Source organism: Notolabrus celidotus, chromosome 21, assembly GCF_009762535.1.
Source record: "Notolabrus celidotus isolate fNotCel1 chromosome 21, fNotCel1.pri, whole genome shotgun sequence".
Lineage (NCBI taxonomy): Eukaryota > Metazoa > Chordata > Actinopteri > Labriformes > Labridae > Notolabrus > Notolabrus celidotus.
The window spans coordinates 3,398,653-3,421,500 of NC_048292.1; the positions used below are offsets into that span (position 1 = coordinate 3,398,653).

At 42.0% G+C, this 22,848-nt stretch overlaps 1 protein-coding gene across 2 annotated transcripts in view; it reads right to left on the reverse strand.

Moving 5' to 3' along the window:
• Positions 1 to 22,848, reverse strand: part of LOC117805038 (ankyrin repeat and BTB/POZ domain-containing protein BTBD11-A) — a 302,242-nt gene that overhangs the window by 97,715 nt on the left and 181,679 nt on the right. For both annotated transcript variants that reach the window (XM_034673594.1, XM_034673593.1), the window contains exon 2: positions 5,540 to 5,689. In XM_034673594.1, coding sequence (XP_034529485.1) covers positions 5,540 to 5,689 — 150 coding nt within the window. The remainder of the gene's footprint in view (positions 1 to 5,539; positions 5,690 to 22,848) is intronic.

Genomic DNA, 22,848 nt, shown 5'->3' on the forward strand with positions numbered 1-22,848 from the left:
GGCGGGCTGGTGAAGAAGGCCGGCTCAGTCCTGGACCCTGTGGAGGTGGTGGCTGACAGGAGAGTTGTTGCCAAGCTGTCGTCTCTGATGGACATTTCTTTCCTAAATATATTCTTGTTGAAATTCTTGTTCTGTACACCTTCTTGTGTGCTGCTGTAACTCCATGAAGTTCCCTGTTGTGGGACGAATAAAGGAGTATCTTATCTTATCTTAAATAACACAAGGTTAAACTAATATATCATAAGTCTGTGACGGAGAGCAAGGCACCTAGCAGAGATGGGGACTCCTCAGTGACTATCAAACTGTGTTTTTCACTTTTTAATAACTTAAATGATTTGTGTAATCATGTGCCTCATTTCCTAAAAAATCTAACAAGGGACAAGGACTGCAAATTAGCCGACCAACACTGCATCAGTTAGACTTCCATTAGCTGTAACAATGCCTGCATGTCTCTGTTGAATAAACTGATGGATGGACACACAAAACTCTCACACAAGACTACATTTAAACTGTCTTCCCTCCACAAATGATGCCTCTCACACACAGATATGACTTTTATTCTGGACTCTGTTGTTCTTGGTGAAACCTTTTCTTTGGCCTCACCTCTGCTGGCCGGCGACAGAAAGGTCAGCGCTCCCCTGCACGGATGAAAGGTTTCACTCCAGCTGTGGCAGGCTTAAAGGTGTCTGCTTACACTTCTTTAGCGAGGCACTGAGCCCAGACCTTCTACACTCTGACCTTTCTGATGACGCTCGTGCACATGTGTAAAACTGTTTACATGTGGGGCGATGTTTTCATGTGAAGCACTATTTTTGAGTTTTTGTGTGCAGCACTGATTTTACAATTTTTTGTTCCTGTGTGTGTCCGGAGATCCGACTTGTAACCATGGTCGCATTGTTTACATATGAGATCAGCTGTTAGCATCCCATAGCATGTCGATGCTAAATAATGCTAGGCCCGATGTTCCCTGCGAGCTGAGGAGAAGGAGGCAAGGATGACGTGCTGGTTCTGAGGTGCAAGCTAAGAAAAGATGACATGGACCTGCTAACCCAGCACCAGAGGGAATACTGGCAGAGTAGCATCATGCTAACAGAGCTAACACCGGACATGAACGCCACATTGGAAGGATTTCACCTGCTGTGGGCGGACAGGATACAGGAGAGCAAGACTGAACTAACTGGTGAAGAAGGCCAGCTCAGTCCTGGACCCTGTGGAGGTGGTGGCTGACAGGAGAATTATGGCCAAGCTGTCGTCTCTGATGAATCTTTCTTTTCTATATATATTCTTGTTGAAATTCTTGAACTGTACACCTTCTTGTTTGCTGCTGTAACTCCATGAGTTTCCCTGTTGTGGGACGAATAAAGGAGCATCTTATCTTATCACTGTTTTCAGGTGACATCTAAGTTTTGGAGTTCAGGTCCTCGTACTGATGCTGCCTGAACAGCTTCATAAATCATGTTGCTGATGGTAGATATAAAGTGGAATCTGCTGAATTTATGAGTCATTTTAATAGAAATTTCCGCTCCCTGGTTCCTTCTCTCCTTCCTTATATTTGGCATTCAAGGCTGACCAGCTCTCACAGCATTTCCTCCAAACTGACCATAAATACCAAAGCTATAATCCTCCCTTGTGCAGAGTCTCCTTGAGAGTAAACTTTACTGCTGTGAGCTGAAAAGGACAACATGCTTCACAAACCTCGTCTGAATCACCGCTGTTACAAAACCACTAGTGACGGTGTTTACGAGGAGGGACCAGTAGCTGCGGCCTGAATCGATGATGCATGGAGAAGGGCTGCTGGTGAGTAAAGTGCAGCGGGGTCGAAATAGGACAAATGTGCGTGGACACAAACACGCAGAGACACAGAGTGCAGATGTCTGCGGGGGACAGGATGATCTAATATGTGTCTGCAGAGAGGACGAGGACGGGGGAGGAGGTTAGGGGGAGTCAGAGTTAAAGGTGGAGCCCTTTCTTTCAAGCGGAGGTTAAAAGCCTCAGAGGCGGCGACCCTGCTTTGAAAGGTTCCCGGTTGGGGCTGGTAAACAGGTGTTACAGCAGCTGTAATAGAAGAGTTCCTGGCCTCGCCGTGTTGGAGGGAGACGGGGGAGAGGGGTGAGGGTACAGTAGAGTTCAGACCTCCATCAGTGACGGCCTGCAGGGACAGGGAGCGAGCATTCCTTCACACTAATGGAGCTATTTGGCTAATAGTTCATGTGAATCCGTCCTCCAGCAGATCAGATCTAATGTGCATTAAACATTACAGCTGAACTCTGAGGTTCACACACGACCACTTCTTCAAACATCAGAGTCTGGGAGATTATAAAGCAGCTGAGGGTTTATTATATCTGAAGGTAGTATTAAAGATTTTTATGTTTGGCTGTTTTAAGTTTAATTGAAGTCACAAAATGTATAAAATTAAACATTGACGGGGAAAGAAAGGTTCAAGAACATGATTTAAGTGGATCATTACGCTTTAATTAAACTTCATATTACAGGTTCAGATCAATTATAAATCCTGTTTAGCTAATAGCTTTGTAAACGGCTCATTTTAAAGAGAGTGGCAGGTTTTATTACTTTCTTTATAAGTCAAGAATTAACAGGAATAAAGTCGTAACTCAACGAGATTAAAGTCGTAAATTAACGGGTAAAAAAGTCGTTATCTCAGGAGGATTAATTAGTATACAAAGGTCAAAGACGTACAAGCAATAAATTATAAAATTTACAATCATTTTAAAGAATAAAGTCATAAATCAATTATATTCAAGCTGTAGAAATACAGGTTAAAATGTCACAAACTCTCAAGAAGAAAGTCAGAAATATGTTTACAAAATTAAAGCCGTGAATTTACAGGTGAAAAGTGGTAATCTAACGAGACTAGAATTGTAAAATGACGGGATTAAAGGTCTACTTTTATGAGAATAAAGTTGTTAATTCAAAAGAATAAAATCATGAATTCACAGGTAAAAAAAGTCGTATCAAGAGAATGAAGTCATGTGAGAAAAAAAGTTGTAAACTCTTAAAAACAAAACCATAAAGGGACAGTCGCAAATACACAAGAAGAAAGTCAGAAATATGCAAGATTGAAGTTTGAAGTTAACCAGATTAAAGTCGTGAATTTACAGTTAAAGATTCGTAATCTAACGAGACTTGAGTTGTAAATTGACAAGATTAAAGATGAAATTTATGAGAATAAAGTCGTTAATTCACAAGAATAAAGTCATGACTTTGCAGGTTAAAAAAAGTTGTAATCTCACATGAATAAATCGTATCAAGAGAATGTCGTCGTGTGAGAAAAAAGTCGCAAAGACACAAGAAGAAATTTAGAAATATGCAAGACTAAAGTAAAGAAGAAAGTCGTGAGAAGTTAACAAGATTAAAGTCGTGAATTTACGGTTAAAATGTTGTATTCTCCAAAGACTTGAGTTGTAAATTGATGAGATAAAAGATTTGATTTTATGAGAATAAAGTTGTAAATTATTCAGATTACAGCCCTGAGTTTACAGGTTAAAAAAAAAATCCTAATCTCACATGAATAAAGTTGTATTAAGAGAACTAGTGGTACCAGAAAACAGTTAACTCAAAGGAATAAAGTCATTAAGAAAATAGTCGCAAATAAACAGGAAGAAAGTAAAAAATATGCCAGAATAAAGTCGGAAATTAAAGAGGGATTACAGTCCTGAGTTTACAGGTAAAAAAATTCCTAATCTCACATTAATAAAGTTGTACCAAGATAACTAGTGATACAAGAAAACAGTTGTAAACTCTCAAGAATAAAGTCATAAAGAAAGAAGAAGAAGAAAGTTAGAAATATGCAAGACGAAAGTCTAAAGTTAACGAGATTAAAGTAGTTAGTTTACAGTTAAAAAGTCTAATCTCACGAGATTTGAGTTGTAAAATGATGAGATTAAAGATTAAATTTATGAGAATAAAATTGTTAATTCACAAGAATAAAGACACATCTTTGCATATAAAAAAAAGTCATATTCTCACATGAATGAAGTCGTATCAAGGAAGTGAAGTCGTAAACTCTCAAGGATTAAGTCCAAATTTGTGAGAATAAAGTCGAAAATTAACAAGATTAAAGTCATGAATTGAATTTGTCATGAATTTGAGGGTAAAAAGTAATAATCTATTGAGACTTAAATTACAAAATTATGAGATTAAAGATGACATTTTATGAGAATGAAATTGTAAATCATTAAGATTACAGTTCTGAGTTTGCAGGTAAAGAAGCTGTAATCTCATAAGAATAAAATCACATTAAGAGAATGAAGTCGTACAAGAAAACAGTTTTTAATTCAGGTTTGAAGCCGAAAGAGAAAAACTTGTAAATGTACAAGAAAAAAGTTGGAAACTTGCAAGAATCAAGTCGGTAAAATGAAAAGATTAAAGACATAATTTAATGGGATTAAAGTGGTAAATTTATAATTATGAAGTACTCGTTTTTCTAAGAATAAAGTTTTAATTTCATGAGTGAGAAGTCCTGATAACAGACTTCATTAATCTATTTAAAAACCCTGAAACCAGGGTAACAACAAAGGCATCCAAAACGAGGATCGACTTTAAAATAAGATACAGACTCATCAAAGACTCAATTTATAACTTTACTCTCATAAATTTAAGACTTTGTTCAACTTTAAACTTTTACTTAGTAGATGTGGTCTGAATCAGGTTCCCGTGTGAACTGACGTGACCCGGTCCTGCTTGTCTAAAAGAAAAACAGGACAGACGTCACACGCAGCGTCGTGTTTACTTTCATAAACACGACGGCCTCTGAGGTGAGCGTGGTGTGATTCTGAAACTGATGTTAAGTTAAAGCTGACAGATCTCTGAGCAGCTGACAGCGAGGAGGAGGAACAACCTCCATCACAGCTGTCACCTCCACCTGCCCGCCTGAGCAGAGCTGCTCGAGCGTCACTCTACAACAACAACGTTAAGGTTGGATGTGTTTTAACCCTGCTGATACGACTGAGGAGAAAACCACTCACCCTGATCTGATGAAGACTGAAGAAGAAGAATTCAGCTTCATTTAGAAACCTCTCTGACCTCACTCCATCTCCACAGCTGCTTACAAAAGTCTCTGAACTTTAGTGACCTCAGAAAACTCTCCTCCAGAGCACCATGCTTTATGCAACAAACTCTTAGCCTTTAGATATTTGTACACAAGCGCTCTTCTTCTTCTTCCTCTCCAGCTTCACTCAGAAACTTAGATGTGCTCATGAAAGTGTCTCTCCCTCTGCAGCTCATGGTGCTGTTTGCTTTTGTAGGTCATGGAGTCATCAGTGTTTCAGCTGAGACTGTTTCATAACTCCTCACACTGAGTACAAACTTAAATGATGCAGGATGCGTCGACTCCAACTGGATTTAATAATCACAAGGGTGCAAAAGGACTCTGAAGATCACGCCTGAGCAGACATGAAGAGTTCAGACTGAAGGAGAAACCTGAATCACGCCTCTAAAGAGTTAAAACTTCAGCTTCCTGTTTGTGTCTTCCTCTCCATCTTGGCTGATCTCCTCTCATTGTGTATTGTCGTGTACTCACTCAGCTCTGCGATGCTGCCCACCCGTGTTGCAAGCAGCGACTGCTCCAGCGTGCGGAGCTCGGCCTGCGTGTATCCCGGACACTCCCCGCCCCTCCCCGAGCGCTGCTGGTCCCGGTGCAGGTTCAAGCTCTCCGGCAGGCTCAGCACACCTGCAAGAGGAAACACAAGAGTGTGGGGAGAAAAGGTCAGAAACTGGAAGGATGTATGAAACCTCTGGAGGGAGATAAGTTTTTCATCTGCTGCATATTTCAGCTTCTCGCTTCACGCTGGAGCCAAATTAATCATCGTCTTTGTGGAATAACGGGGGGAATGCAGAGCAGGGTGAACGCAGATCAGCACTTTGAGTTTAATATTCAAAGCAGAGCTGCTTAGCAGGACGGAAAAACCCAGATCAATTTCACATGCAGGAGCCAGGGAGCAAACATTTGTTTAAATGATTAAACATGGAGACACAGTCGCAGGTTAGTAACGTACTTCTTTATTTCAGGTGAAGAATCACAGCTGCTCTCAGGAAGACAAACTCAGACTCACTCTTTAACGAGAGGCAGGGAAACTCAGTCATCTCTGGTGATGTGCAGCTCATCGGTTTTTATATTAAACTTACATAATTCAACGTTTCTCTCTGCCAGCTGGCCCCAGAACGAGCATCTAAACACTGCTCCAGCTTCACTTCTGGAGCTGCAGAGCTGCTTTAAGTTAGAGGCTGTAAATATGAAACATCCACTCAGATTATAAAAAAGGCTTTCAGACGAACATCATGCATTTCATGGGTTTGGTCATGAAACAACTTTGTGCACGTGTCTTGAGTCAGAGATATTCCTGCACAAGTTCTCTGCTAACATGACGTCACTGTTGGATGATACAACACATGCACAGGATGGATGTTACACAATGCATCCACTAGAGGGCGCCACTCGGAGTCAAAAGCTGCACCAGAGAAGAAGAGTCAAAGATTCTGACGACCAGCGCCAAATCACAACAAATGTTCTCCTCAGACTCGTTCCAAACAGAGCCGGTCTAGACCGTACTCTATGTTCTATTATTAACAAAGACCCAACATCAAGACCAGATCAGATCCAGTCCCATCTTACAGACAGGACTCAGTCTGATCTCATCTCATCCACTACAGGGGCAAGGACAAACTTCCTTTAACAGGCAGAAACCTCCAGCAGGACCAGACTCATGTTAGACACACATCTGCTGAGACCGTGTTGGAGAGAGGGAGAGAGAGAGATGATAGTGGTGAGACAGAGTAGTAGCTGGAGTCTGGCACAGGAACCTACGAGACAAGGGAGCTCAGGGACTCCAGAAAGGTCTATGGTTTGTAACTTTAATGGGACCGGGAGAGTCAAAGTGAGAGAGGGGATCCCAGTGTGTCAGTTCTTCAGTAGTCTAAGCCTATAGCAGCATAACTAAAAGCTGGTCCAAGCCTGATCCAGCTCTAACTATAAGCTTTATCAAAAAGGAAAGTTCGAAGCCTACTCTTAAAAGTAGAGAGGGTGTCTGCCTCCCGGACCCTGACTGGATGATGATTCCAAAGGAGAGGTTCCTGATAACTGAAGGTTCTACCTCCCATACTATGTTTAGAGACTTAAAGTACGATGAGCAGAGCACTTTGCAGCATTTAGCAAGTTACAGCGGCAAGGACAAACTTCCTTTAACAGGCAGAAATCTCCAGCAGGACCAGACTCATGTTAGACACACATCTGCTGAGACCGTGTTGAAGAGAGGGATAGAGGGAGCTATCAGCAGGAAGCTATGAGACAAGGGAGCTCAGGGACTCCAGAAAGGTCTATGGGTAGTTACTTTAATGAGACAGCGAGAGAGGGGATCCCAGTGTGTTGGTTCCCTGGTAGTCTCAGCCTATAGCAGCATAACTAAAAGCTGGTCCAAGCCTGATCCAGCTCCAACTATAAGCTTTATCAAAAAGGAAAGTTTGAAGCCTACTCTTAAAAGTAGAGAGGGTGTCTGCCTCCCTGAAGTCTCTACCTCCCATACTACTTTTACAGACTTTAGGTACGATGAGCAGGCCTGCATGTTGGGAGCGTAGTGTTCTTGAGGGGTAATATGAGCAGAGCACTTTGCAGCATTTAGCAAGTTACAGCAGCAAGGACAAACTTCCTTTAACAGGCAGAAACCTCCAGCAGGACCAGACTCATGTTAGACACACATCTGCTGAGAGAAAGAGGGAGAGAGGGAGAGAGGGAGATGAAGAGAGAGAGAGATGTAATCCTTCCCTGACTGCAACTTCAATCAAACTTTCGTGCTCTTCATTGGAAGTAAATTAACTTCAACGCCACATCCAAACAGTGAGCAGGAGCACTCAGACTTTGTGTCACAACAAACACTGATGTGTCTGATGTAAGGATTGAATAACTCTTCAGCCTTCCTCCAGTCGTACACTACTCTGTTTGGCTTCAAGGATGATTGTGTTTTCGTCTAGGCTTTTACGCTAACAGACTCAATTCAGCTGCGAGACACATTCATCACTTCAGCGCTTTGAATCCAAACCTGGCCTTGATCAGCGACAGTATCAGAGTGTGTCTCTCTTTTGGATCTGGTCTGAATCTCAGGTGTGTTTGGAGCAAACACAGAGCAGCAGATAATGCTGACTGGAGAGGATTAATCTAGTTAGGAGTCGTGAATGGAGCCCAGCATTGTTTCGCTGCAGAGAATGAGTGGTGACAGATGGGATATTGAGTTCTTTTTCTCCCTACCGGAGAAAGGAAAGTTACACCCTGCCGAGTTGCTAATCCTAATGACACCGCACAGGGGAATACGCAGTTTCTCAACAAACAGTAATTACAAACATGAAGGAACAAAGCCAGTTTGTCTCTTTGTGTGTGTGTGCATGTGTGTGTGTGATGCTGGCACATGAGACATTAAACAGCTAACAGGAGTCACAGTCTGGAGGAGTTTTCCCGCTGTGGAAAGGAGGGGTCCAGATTCCTCCCACCTCGTCCTCCTCCCATCCAGTCCAGCCCAAAAATTCCATTATTCCCAAGTCACTGTCCCACTCCCTTTTCTTCCCACAGCCTTTCTGTGGAGGTCAGCTTTATATGGAGAGTCCAATAATGATCACAAGAGCTTTTCTCATCACTGTTTAACCACAGCGCTGTATTGATGGAGCAGCTGGTAACAAGGCGAGTCTCAGAGGGAATTTCTAGAGTGGCGTTTGGGATGCCGGGACAAAAAGGCTGTGTAGGCTAACCGAGTCAACATCTCTACAGAGACGGTTTCATGTCTGAAGGAGGGTGAAAACAAGAAGTTAGCTAGAAGTTTGTAAGAAACTTAAGTCCAATGACTCTGAAGGTAAATACATGAAAGTTAAGATGTCATGAAAAGAGATATTTTGTGAAGTCACGAAACAAGACGATTCTCAACACGTCATGAAACGACAAAAATCTCCATGTCATGACACTAAATGAGATACAACACATACAAAAAGACAATCCACATGTCACGAAACGACAATCAGCAACACGTCACGAAGAAAGATATTTCACAGTGTAAGAGCCATATTCATGTTTTGGGTCAAGCTGTGAAACACATTGTTTATTCTGCCACAAGGTGTACTCGTTTTGCTGATTAAGGGCACAGGTATAAAGGTACGGCACCGCCTAGGTATCAGATGTGTCTTGACCAAGCGTGCCGGATACGGCCCTGGTGGTGAGGCTTTCAGCAGTGTGACTGCCCCCTGGTGGCTGGCTGCAGTATAGGTCAAAAAATCCGTCTCCCCCATTCATTTGAATGGGGGAGCAGTCAAACTTTAAAAAATAAATACACGTCGTACGAATGTTTCTCACATCCGTATGCTGTGGTGATATGTAGTTAGTATTTGACTGTTTTGTGTTCAAGGCATCTTTTTTCTGAAAAGTTTCTTTTTCGTTAGTTATTAGAGTTTAAAAAACGGGTTTTACTTCCTGTTTCCTTTGATTCACAGCCGCCGTAGAACGAAACTTCAAAGGGGACACAGCGTTTTGTGACGTCACGCTGTAGGGAGGAGCTTATTACAAAGGCTTCACAGGCTCTGGCTGCACAATGGCTGCGCCCATTTTTTGGCTTCAGAACTGTACAACGGGAAGAGGCGGAGCAACGCTGTCCATTTTTATTTACAGTCTATGGTCTTGACCCGGGGTAGGGGCAGTTGGTTTTTGACTGTTGTTGCGTTGTTACCAAGCGGCAAACTCCGGTCTCAAACGATGAAGCCAATGCGGAAGTGCTATAAACTGCAATACATCGAAAATCCGCTTGAGGCTGGCTGCAGAAACACAGGAAACCACATACATATGAATGGGAAAAAGACGATCTTTGCAGCATTAATAAACATGTTTACAGCCTGGTTCAAAAAACGGCTTGGCTCTACAAAGCTAATCTCTCTAATGGCACACACTGTACGGGGGGTGAATTTTTTTCTAACGTGACGGTTAAGAAGATATTAAGATTATGAGTTTTGCCCAAATAAGGACATGACTGACTTGACTCCCGGTCGGGAACACACAGCCATTGGCTAAGGGACTCACACTACGTCACACTCTGCCTAGTTGAGTTCCACATTACCAATATGGCTGCCGCCGTCGACTTGCTTCAAAACAGCTCTCAGGAACAGATGGGTGACGTCACGGATACTACGTCCATATTTTATACAGTCTATGGTTGTCATGTTGTTACGTTGTTAGGTTGTTAGGTTGTTAGGTTGTCACGTTGTTACGTTGTTAGGTTGTCGTTGTCATGTTGTCGTTGTCACGTTGGATGCTGTGACGCTGCGTCGGCAGGCGGCATGGAGAACCGCGTCTCAAAATGTTTGTTCGTTCAATGAATGGGAAACTTGTGGACGCTGTATAACACTTCGTACGGTGCTGCAAATAAATGGATTGTTTTGTGCAGCAAACCAGAGTTACACCTGAGAATTGTTATTTCAACAACTACAGTAAACGGTATTGTATGGACAAACATATAACAGTACAGCGCATCAGCCAAGTCATTATCGGGAGTTATCAGAACACACCGGCAGCTTTAGTACGAGACTAAGCTTCTATACACAGCAAGCCGCAAAATCTACAACGCACTGGACATCACGAAACAAGACAAGTCCTAGTGCGTCACAGAACAGGATATTTAACAAAACGTCGCGAAAACAGGACATTTTACACAAAACAACGACACATTATGAAATGATAATTTTTAACACGTCATGACACGACATTTTACAGTACGCCACAAAAGTTATAATGCACAGACGTCACAGAGCTTTGTTACAGCAAGTTATGAAGCAGGACAATTCACATGTCACGAAACAAGACAACTCAGAACAGGTCTCAGAACAGGACATTTTACTACATGTCACGAAATAAAAAGGACAATACACACGAAACAACAACACATTACAAAATGACAGCTTTTAAAATGTCACGAAACGACATTTCACAACACGGCGTGAAAATTACAATGCACAAGACGTCATGAGGCAAGACTTTTTACACCAAGTTATGAAGCAGGACAATTCACGTGTCACGAAACGGCATTTAGAAAGACGTCACAAAACAAGACAATTCATATGTCACGAAACAAAAACAAACGGCACATTATGAAACAAGAGATTTTATGACAAGTTATGAAACAGGACAATTCACGTGTCACGAAACGACTACCAGCAACACGTCACGAAGAAAGATATTTCACATCACGACGCAAAAGTTACAACGCACTGAACGTCATTAAACAAGACAAGTCCTGGTGCGTCACAGAACAGGATATTTCATAACATCGCGAAAACAGGACATTCTACACCAAACAACAACACATTATGAAATGATCATTTTTAACACGTCATGACACGACATTTTACAGTACGCCACAAACGTTATAATGCACAAGATGTCCGAACAAGACATCTTACAACAAGTTATGAAGCAGGACAATTCATGTGTCACGAAACAAGACAACTCAGAACATGTCACAGAACAGGACATTTTCAATATGTCACGAAATAAAAAGGACAATACACACGAAACAACAACACATTACAAAATGACAGCTTTTAAAATGTCACGAAACGACATTTCACAACACGGCGTGAAAATTACAATGCACAAGATGTCATGAGACAAGACATTTAACACCAAGTTATTAAGCAGGACAATTAACGTGTCACGAAACGACATTTAGAAAGAAGTCACAAAAACAAGACAATTCTTAACATGACATGAAAACAGGACAATTCACACAAAATGAGAACAAGTCATGAAACAACATTTTACAGCATGCCGCAAAAATTACAATGCACAACACGTCTCGATGCAAGACCTTTTACAACAAGTTTTCTAAGCAGGACAATTCCCGTGTCACGAAACAAGACAACTCATAACATGTCACAGAAGAGGACAATTCACACAAAACATCACATTACGAAAATTATATCTTTTTTAACATGTTATGAAACAAGATAATTCATAGCACATGATGAACGAAGACATTTCACAAGGGACTAAACAATAATTTACAACATGTCATAAAAAAAGACATGTTAAAATGACATTTCAGACCTCACTGAACACGAATGGAAGTGTAACTAAAATACATTTAATAGAAAATAGAAAAAATTTCATGAGACCAAACAGTTCGTAAGATGACACATCATGAAATGCAACATTTTATGAAATAATAATCACCTGATTATATTACAGAGCACAAAATTAGGCAAAAATATCACTTTTTAAAACAAGAACATGACAATGTTAAAACACGAACATTAAGAGTTTAAAAACTGGTGTGGTTTTTGCTGAAGTGCCATATTTTGAATTTCAGAGGTCCACATTTCTCCCAGGGTTATAAGCCGTAGAACTAATAAGTAGATTTCAGTGTTATAAATCAAGTGGTGATAGTGTATGACCCAAACGATGAAGCCAATGTGGAAGTGATATAAACTGCAATACATCGAAAATCCGCTTGAGGCTGGCTGCAGAAACACTGGAAACCACATAGATATGAATGGGAAAAAGACGATCTTTGTAGCATTAATAAACATGTTTACAGGCTGGTTCAAAAAACGTCTTGGCCCTACAACACTAATCTCTCTAATGGCACACACTGTACGGGGGGTGAATTTTTTTCTAACATGACGGTTAAGAAGATATTAAGATTATGAGTTTTGCCCAAATAAGGACATGACTCCAGGTCGGGAACACACAGCCATTGGCTAAGAGTCACACTCTGCCTAGTTGAGTTCCACATTACCAATATGGCTGCTGCCGTCGATTTGCTTCAAAACAGCTCTCAGGAACAGATGGGTGACGTCACGGATACTACGTCCATATTTTATACAGTCTATGGTATGACCATAATTGATAACAATTAAAGAAACATCAGAATCTGTCTCTTACAGCTCATCATTAGAGTGGGTCATTGATCAGTCTGTATGTTTCTAATCCATTAATCTGTCAGACTGGTGTTCTCAGGACTAACATATTCACAGTGATACACAAACAAACAGACGCGTGTCAAACTCTGCATTAAATGAAGAAAAGAATCAATACAGCTGTCATAAGAGTCTCTTTCTGAGATCTCCTTCTCTGAACTTTGTGTTTCTGTGTTTGTTAAAGTCCGAGGAGTGATTAACTCAGTGAGACTGAGGCCGCAGAGAGGAGGTGTGTTAAATAGTTTATACAACTTTATGAAAAACAGACAATCGGATAATTACGCCCACTTAATGCGGTCACAGTCAGGTGAACTGAGGCGATAGAGCGGGCTCTGTGTCCGCCCACTAATTTAGCTCTCCTAGAATGAACATTTGAATCGAACACAAAGCAGGACTGTGAAACAGACCAGAGAAACATTTCTTAAAGAGCGATCAGGGAGCTCAGGAGGCGTTAACGGCCAAACACTCTCACCTTCTATTAGTTTGTTTCAAGCAAACTTAAGTTTAAGAGTCCATTAAGAATGAAATTACCCCACTTCAGTCTGCAATGAAGGAGCTTTGGCCATTCGGGACCACTGAAAACAGGCTGTGAACACCACCGGGACATTTTCACACCTTGTAAGTTGATGTAATGAACTTAATAGCAGATAGCAGCATTAGCATACATGTGATGTTGTGTTTCTGGACTACAAATGAAGGGAAGTCGTCCTCCAGAAACCCTGAGGGAAATATCTGACTACTAAATGCTTATCTGTGTTTACCAGGAGGTCTCACATCAATCTGAACGTCTGGGAAGGTGGTAAACAATTTACCTTTTAAGAGATATTTCCACTGACAAGTGTCAGCTTCAACTGACTGGATCTATGAAGGTGAGAAGGAATAGGTATGTAAAGTTAAAGCTCTACATGACCCATGAGAAGCTAAACTCCTTCCACAGACACTTGTCCATACACTGACAGTGAGGATAATGAAGATATAGGGCGCTATATGAGGCTCTACAGAAGGTGGTGCACGGTGCACCTGTCAGTGCTGGACTCAAACTGAAGCAGCTGTGATTCTCTGCCCAGGAGCCAACATTGTGGAAGTATCAAATATAAATACCTCCCATTGGTGGAACCATTGGCATTTTTATACCATGAAAAGTCAGATGCCTACAATGTGTAAACAGCAAATGTTACTGCTCCCATTAGTGGAGCCATTGGTGTGTTTCTCTCTCACTAAGATGGGACAATACATAGTTCTGTCCCTTCGTTTTGGTCTCACCTCAACATGTAAACTGAGTTTCAGGTCACTGAAAATGAAGGTTTTCAAAAACACTTTCCAAGGTGGAGATTTGTGCAAATTCTGATTTGTCGTTTTCATGTGGACGGCCAGAACGAATGTTTTGGGACACACTAATGTACCTGCACATGGCACTTGATGTTTATATGTGTTCTGCATGAGCCAAGATGGCGGGCTACCAGTTTGTTTACGTCTGCTCAACACTGCTTGGTTCCATTGCAGGTTTAGAAAGAACCCTCGCTGTTCTTCATCGTGACACCTCAACACAAGGGCAAATAAATATATTACACTCAGTACTTTTTAATTCACCACTCCATACACTTCATACCTTCTCACTGTCATCAAGCAGAAGAGCACAGGGACCTACACTCTCTGATCCCAGGACCTTTTCTTACTATCTGTGTCAAAGGTCAGGACTGAGACAGGTAAAGGGAGTTTAAAGTTGCAGAATGAATTACAGAAAGAGCTGAAGTTAGATTAACCTGTCTCTGTGGGGTCAGCCCTATGTTCCCACATTTCGAGGACATTTTCAAAATTAGGTCTTGTGTTCCTGCATTTCCCTTCAATGTAAGCCCCGTCCTCCCACAAGATTATTTGGAAGCACTTTATAGTAAATTAATGAATAAATGAATGAGTAATGTAATTTCGATCAGCAGCAGCAGAAATCGTCACAATCACAATCATTACAAGAAAAAATAAAATAAGCTGACTGAAAAAGGTTTTCGGCTGAAGCAGAGCTTTTAGATGCCGCAATGTGGGAACATAGGCACGCTCCCGTCTCACTAAGGTGATGCTTAACAAGCTTGGGGCGGACACACTGGGCTGCAGGTGCTCTACCTGATGTTCTTATGATGTTGGTTTATTTGGATACTCGCTGTGTTGTTTTATTCTGTTATGACATCTATTTAAAGGTCCTCAAAATGTCTTGTATTATGTTTGTATGTGTGGCTGATCTGTCAGAAACTCTGTAAACTGTGGTGCAGCCTATCTGAGTCAATGAGTTTTTATTTCCTGGTTATAGAAAGGGGAAAGAAAAGAACGCTGTTTACAACTACCACTCGAGAATACGCCCCAACACGAATTTGAAAAACTGGATACACAACAATCTCACCACTAACTTGTCTGGCATGCTTATGCAGCCATATTTAAAGGTGACATATCACGCTTTTTTCATCAATATATATTGGTCTAAGAGGTCCCCAAAACATGTCTTTAAAGTTTATGTTAAAAAAACCCTTTGAAATCAGATTTTGGTCTGCCTGAAAAGCCCTCTTCTTCAGTCCTCCTTAGAACACTCTGTTTTCTCTCTGACCACGCCCCCTCAGGAAGTGGATGTTCCTCGGCTCTCCAGCACGTTGATCTAATGTTTACATGTTGGCTGAATATACATGGCTGCTCACAGACCCGCGTTACTTCAACCCTCTGAATCTGATCCAGAATCTGATCCAGAATCTGATCCTGAATCTGATCCTGACAGAGAGGCGCCTGTAGCAGGACCTTTCTGAAGGATTGGTCACAGATTTAGTGTTTCTTGTTGTTTTATTTATCAGTATGTCGACGTGTGTCTTTGTACACAGCTACCAACATGTAGCTATGTGGCTATGCTAACTAGCGCTAGCACTTATCCATGATAAATAAAAATCATCCGCTAGATCTTCAAATCTGCAGACGTGGGGAGTAAAACCAACCTTTGTGTTTATTAAGACAGCCTACAACTAGCATGCCTCCCTCCTAAGCTCCTTGTTAGCACACATGTGTGCAGGTAATGAAAAACGGAGGAGGGGTTGAGTTGTATTTTATACAGTCTATGGGCTGGACAAGCTCTGAGCTCTGACTCCGTGACAGACCGGATATTGTTGTTACGTAACAAAAACACGGAAGTCTGAAACGGCTCGTTTCACACACATTTACAGAAAGGTGGAGAAATCAGAACAGGGGCAGAATGGATTCTTTTCATTCTCGGGGGGTTTGTAGACAGGGACACATATTTCAGGTAGAGAACCATTAAAAAGTCCATTTTGCATGATATGTCACCTTTAAATGTTTCTGGGTTTTCGGGTGGGCAAATAAATATGTAAAAGCACTTCTGGAGTTTTCTAAATATTCGTGTACGTGTGGACGAAGCCATATTCAAAGGTTAACCAACAAAAAACAAAGTGAATGGCTTGTTTCCATCTCTGATTAGAGTTTTGAGTATTTAGGTATCAGGACAGACATTCATGGTGGTTCACATCATGTTGTTGCTCAAACAGGGTCGGTATCCAGACAACACGAATATTCTGGTGTTTAGAAGACGCCCTCACCACTCCAGCTCCCCTCACTGTACATCTGGAGATCCATGCAGCTTTACAGATAACTACATTTCACACCCAGGCAGATCCACTATCTCAATGATTTGCTTCCCCCATTAATGCAGCATTTAAATAGCACTGCGCTAAGTACAGGTGCACCTGGCTATTAAAGGGAATTATGCTCCATTTAACCGGTAATTATGGAGTCGGACACGCTCGCTACGCTTTTTACACCGTTTACAGTAGGCTGTTTGAAGGGGCTCGTACATTACAGCTGCTTTTAGCTCATAATGTAATCCTTAACAGTAGAGAGGACGATTAAAACAATATATCAACGTAAAATAGATTTAATAATATGAGTTTATAAAGTACGATTCAAACTAATGCTTATTTTTCTTAACAAAAGGCCGGATCAAGAAGGACTCTGAGTACTTTCTTTTAAAAAGTCTGCAAAGTAAACAACATCTCAGCGCTGCCCTGCTGCAGTAAACTCAGCTCTGCAAATGTCTGGGGACAACAAAGCCAAGAAAATCAAGTCAGAACTCTGAAAGAGGACTTCTGAAGGATGGATGGCAGAAAGAAAAACAGGAATCCCTCAAACCTTCGGGTACGAAGCAGACGGTCGACGCTCCATCTCCGGCCCCAGAGTGAGGCGGAGAGATCTCCTCGCCTTAATCATGGGAAACAGATTGGCGTTCACGGTTTCTTCCAGGCCGGAGATTTCTTACAGTTGTGTGTTATATTTGGATTTGAATAATTCACAGAGCTCTCCGTAATCATGGCTTCCTATCTTTGCCCCACACTTCTTCTTTTTTTTTGCGTTTGTTTTCCACTGCCCGAACTATTCTTTTAATAAAATCCTGGGATGCCGGGAAGCCCTTTACTGAATTATTCATCCCATCAGATCAAGACACACAAACAAGTCTCCATCTCTCTCTCTTTTTCCCCCACCTCCTTTCCTCCTCCATATACGTTATCTCTCTCTAACACTTGGCTTCTCTGCATACAGAAATAAATGTGATCATAGGTACTGTTTGTGTAATAAACATCAAGGTGAAGAAGGAGTCAGTCTCGCTCCACGGGGACTAAAAAAAGGAAAAGTCGGGTAAAAGAAAGAAGAGGCGCTGACACCGACGTCTGATTAAAAAAACGACAAGCGACACGAGACTCGGCGGAGCAACCAGCGCGCTTTATAACCTCATATTTCTGTGTCACTTCTTCCACATCCTCCGTGAACTGCGAGGCAATTGGATGAGCTCAGCTGTATATATATATAAATATATATATATATAAGAGGCAGTCTAATCCCAGATAAACAGATACGACCCGCATTTTCTATTCTGGGGCCTTCGCCGCATCTATCCCTGTCGGGCGGATGAAGATGGAGTCTGGGTCACGGGGACGCGACTACTTTAAAGCTCCGAGCTGTTTACCTCGCTCCCCTGGAGAGTCGTCGCCGCCGCCGCACAAATACAGCTGCTCACGCCAGTCGTCATAAATAATGTGAGGAATATCGAGCTGGGCACACAACAGCTGTCTGTCTGAGGGAGGAAAAGGTTGAGACAGATCAGGAAGAAAAGAGGAGGAACAACAGAAAATGTTCCGTGTACGAAACAAAGCAATTAATGTAACTCTCACGGCGTCAAGCTGCAGAACAAAGATGCTTCTCTTTGATATGTAGGAATCTCACAGCCTGAAGATGCTGCTGTGTTAATGAAGCAGCTCCACAAAGTTTGTGGTGTTTACATGGACCCACATGACCCGAGAAGAAGAAGCACCACAAGCATGTTTTTTTTTTCTCCAACAGCACAGGCAGCCCAGGGTTCGCTTAGATCATGATGTAGGCATGATTAAAGAGAAAGTGGAGTTTCTGCTGGGATTCAGGAACAAGTTTTTCTTGTGTTGAATGTTTAACTGAGAACAGTTTGACTGTGCTGACCTTCGAGGGCAGGGAGAGCAAAACAACCAAGAAGCTAACGTAGATTTTTGGCGCTGTTTTATTTCGTCCTTCTCTTGGAGTCAGATAAACACAACGAAAGATTGCACAATATCAAGGGAGTAAACAGTAGGACCATGAGGGTTGGGTTGCATGCATAGACCACATTAACAATGGACGTAGTATCCGTGATATAACACATCTGTTCTTGCGATGTGTAATGCTCATGATGGATTAAGGTGGGGTCAGACTGAGTCTTATCCTGTCTTGAAGTTGGCTCTCTGTTCATAATTTGACTTAGAGTGGTCTAGACCTGCTCTGTTTGTAAAAGCGTCTTGAGATAACGTTTGTTGTGATTTGGCACGATACAAATAAAGATTGATTGATTGATTCTTGAGCGCTGTTTAGAAGCCAATTGTCAGCGGGAGCCATATTGGAAATGCTGAACTCAACCAAACTTAGTGTGAAGTAAAGAGGCGGGGTTTGAGCCTCCTCGCAAAACAGCTACTGTGTTCCCGCCTGTCAGTCAAGCCAGGCATGCCCTTATTTGGGCAAAACTCGTAACTTTCATATTTGTTGAATTTTTCGCCGATAGAGAAATAAGCTACGTAGATGGAAGCTGTTTTTTGAACCAGGCTGTAAACACGTTTATTAATGCTACAAATATCGTCTATTTTTTGAATTGGTGTGTATGTGGTTTCCTGTGTTTCTGCAGCCAGCCTCTAGTGCAGTGATTTTCAACCACTGTACCAAGGAACACTAGTGTGCTGTGGAGCATTTCCAATTTCATTTAATTAGTCCAAAAAATATGCTATTCATATACTGCAAAGAGGGCTGCACGGTGGTGCAGTGGGTAGCACCGTTACCTAGAAGGTTCCTGGTTCGAATCCCCAGCTGGGCAGGTGCCTTTCTTTGTGGAGTTTGCATGTTCTCTCCAGGTTCTCCGGCTTCCTCCCAAAGTCCAAAAACATGCTCTCCAGGTTGATTGGTCACTCTAAATTGCTCGAGGTGTGAGTGTGTGCGTGGTTGTCTGTCTCTTTGGCTGTTTTTGAAATCGCCTACTATACTAGCAGTACGTACTGATATGTCCAAAATTCAGTATGTAGTAAGTAGTATGTGAACAAGAGCAAAATCTGCAGTAAGCCAAAACTCCCCGGATGTCGTACTGATTCGGGAAAATATCTCAGTGTGCATCAGACCAGTCTGCCTCGCGTACTGTTTCCCATAATGCACAGCGCTCGTTCTGCTTTTTCTTTTTCCTTAATTTTTGACGGGAGGAAATCCGCTTTTGGGTGCTGTGAAAGTTATCAAATTACATATAAACCACTTCCTAACTTTTTAAATCATAAATGGATGCTAAATAAGCATTTTATTTATCGGCTTCGCCGTTGTTTACTTCCGCTTTCCGAAACCGGAAATCCAGCGAAGTCTGGCTCAGCATGCTGCATGACAGATCGGACAGAACAGTCATACTACATACTAAATTCAAACGCAGTATGTAGTAGGCAATACCTACTGCCTACTACATTAGTAAGTAGTATGTAGCAGGCCGTTTCGGAAACAGCCTTTGTGTTTGCCCTGTGATAGGTTGGCGACCTGTCCAGGGTGTACCCTGCCTTCCGCCCGAAGCCAGCTGGGATAGGCTCCAGCTACCCGTGACCCCTAACGGGATAAGTGGTCAAGATAATGGATGGATGGAACATACTGCAAATGTAGTGTGTCTGTGCCTGCAGTGTAGTGACTGGCGGAGTAATTCAGTCCTCGTCCATGTACTGAGCTACGCTACCCATCCACTGGGTGGCAATAAAGCAAACTAATGACCTTGTTAATTTAAGAAAATAGAATTAATGATGCGAATGAGAGGTGCATGTGACAAGACGTAGGCGTACAACAGCGTCGGTGCTGTGACTCCAGATTTTTTAAATTGGAAGAAATGTGCCTTGGCTCAAAAAAGGTTGAAAAACACTGCTCTAGTGGACGCTTGATGAATTGCAGTTTATAACATTTCTGTATTGGCTTCATATTTTGAGACCAGTGGTTGCAGCTTGGTTGTATGATATAAAATGTAAATTTCTAAAGAGAAGACTTAAAGTAAGTGAATGTTAGAGATTTTAAATGAGGCAGGAAGAGTTTTACGGACATACAGGACAGGACGAGATCAGCAAAGAGAAATGACAAGCCACTTTGTCCACAGGGGGCGCCAAAATCAACACAGACCTAAAGTTCCTCACGGGAGCTTTAACGAACGACACCTGAGGAACGATAACACACCAGACTTTAAGAATCACAGTGTTCACTTTGATGTGAGGATTAATAATGCATCTATTTGGAAAATGAACCGCTTGTTGATTTCTTTTCCCGCCCTTTCCATGAGACAGAGCAGCACTGTGAGACTGTCAGTGGGACATGCTCAGTGGAAACCTTTCTCAGAAACCATTACAGTGTTTACTGAACCCTGATGGAGGTGGCTGTTGGCGTGACCCGTCAGATTCGCCCTTTCCATCATCACACAGTCTGACGGCCTCGTATCGGCAGGGCGCAAATTTTTCCAGGAACTTAGGAAACAAGACAATCAGGTCCGCAGCCTGACAGCACTTAGAACAAATCTCAGGTGTTTTTCTCATGCACCACCTCGTCCACGGAGGAAGATGAGTTTGAAGTCCAAAAGGCATCAAAGAGACTTTTTTTTATTCCCCCCTCAGAGGCGGCGCGGCACTTTTACAGGTGACAGTACAATGTGTTTTGTAGAAGCCTTTGAAGAAAACGCTGCTGGTTTAATGGCACACCGTGACATTTTGAATTAGAGCTCTTGTTCTGCACCCTGCACATGAAGTAAAAACATTTCTATATTTGACCATTACTCAAAAAAAGAAAGAAGAAGATAGACATTCTATTTTTGCAAGGTTTCCTCACAAGGCTGCAGCTGAGATGTGATGCCTCCGTGGATCACTGCTGCTAACGGTATTGAAATTTCAGGCCACAGATTTAAAACGGAGCTTTCTTTATCTGACTTTTTTCATGCTTTAAAAGTAGAAGGAATGTTTTTATAAATATAACCACTGCATAAGGAAAGGGCTGCAATAAATATACTTATTTTGATCATTAACTTTTCCTATTAGTTCATTTTTTAGAAATGTTTTGGTTTTTAAAAAGCCAGCAATGATTAAAAAGTGGATTGTATTTCCTGTAAAAGCTCAGGTGAATCCAGGTCTTTCATTGTGTGATGGTTTGTTACTCAATATGCAAAGCATGCAGGGTTCATAAGGAGGGGCCACCGTTTACCAGCTTCCCTCCCTCATTAAGTCATAATCATGCATTTTAAAGCTGGGTTTGGTAATCAGATTTAGATACACTTTTTGTTATACTGGTTAAAATGATCTTTATGTCCTGATGGTAATCAATACATAATGTGTTCTTAAAAAAGAGCGAAGACAAGCTGCTATCTACAGCCGGAGTAAACCTGGGATAACACCAACCAATCAGCCTTTTTTTGGTGCCAAAATTTTAAACCATTCAAATCCCGTCCAGCCGTTCTGCCCGCCTCCTGGGCGTACATTTCCCCGGCGTGCACTCTGAGTCCCCGTCTCCTGCCTCTGCTTCCCCTGACTCTACTGACTGCCCCTCTTGCTCGACCTCGGGCCTGTCCCCTCTGACCCGATGAGGTGCTTTGCTCAGGACTGTAGTCCGGATCAGAGTCTAAAAAGCTCTCACCACGGGGCTCTGACAAGCAGAAGAATGAATGACATTTACTAAGTCCTACAGAAATGTAGATGTACTGTAGCGTCCGTCCGGATGCTGTAGTGATGACGAGCCGATTCATGAACACGTTGAGTTTTAATAACCGGTCACTGTCCCCCGTTACCACGACAACCAACAAAACAACAATCAATGTTTGAATGAATGAAGAACTTCTCCTCTTGTCTCTCCTCTCTCCCGCTCACACACTCTACACCTCTCCTGATGCCTTCACTGACTGTCAACACTGTAGGAATTAAGAGCATCTACACTGAACAGGTTTAACAAACAGTAGAGTTATTACAGTATTATATATGTGTTATAACTTGTCTCCTGATATCGTGTCACCAGGACAACTGGATAATGCTAGCATGATAGTTGTGAGTGCTAACAGCAGCCATGTTTGTTTGTGTTTTTAACTTTCACTATGAGAATGTTTTGGTGAGGACCGGTTTTGAATCAGTCACCATCATATGGTCGCAAGTCAGCGGCGGTCATGCATGTGAGCGGGGGGGCGTCGTTTTGGAGGAGCTCTGAGGGAGGAGGGGAGGGGTTAGACAGAGTCCTGAGGAAATGTTAAATTCAAATTCATGCTAGTTTTCCGAGACTATCAACCCCAGCTTTAAGGATACTGTGGACTAGTAAAAT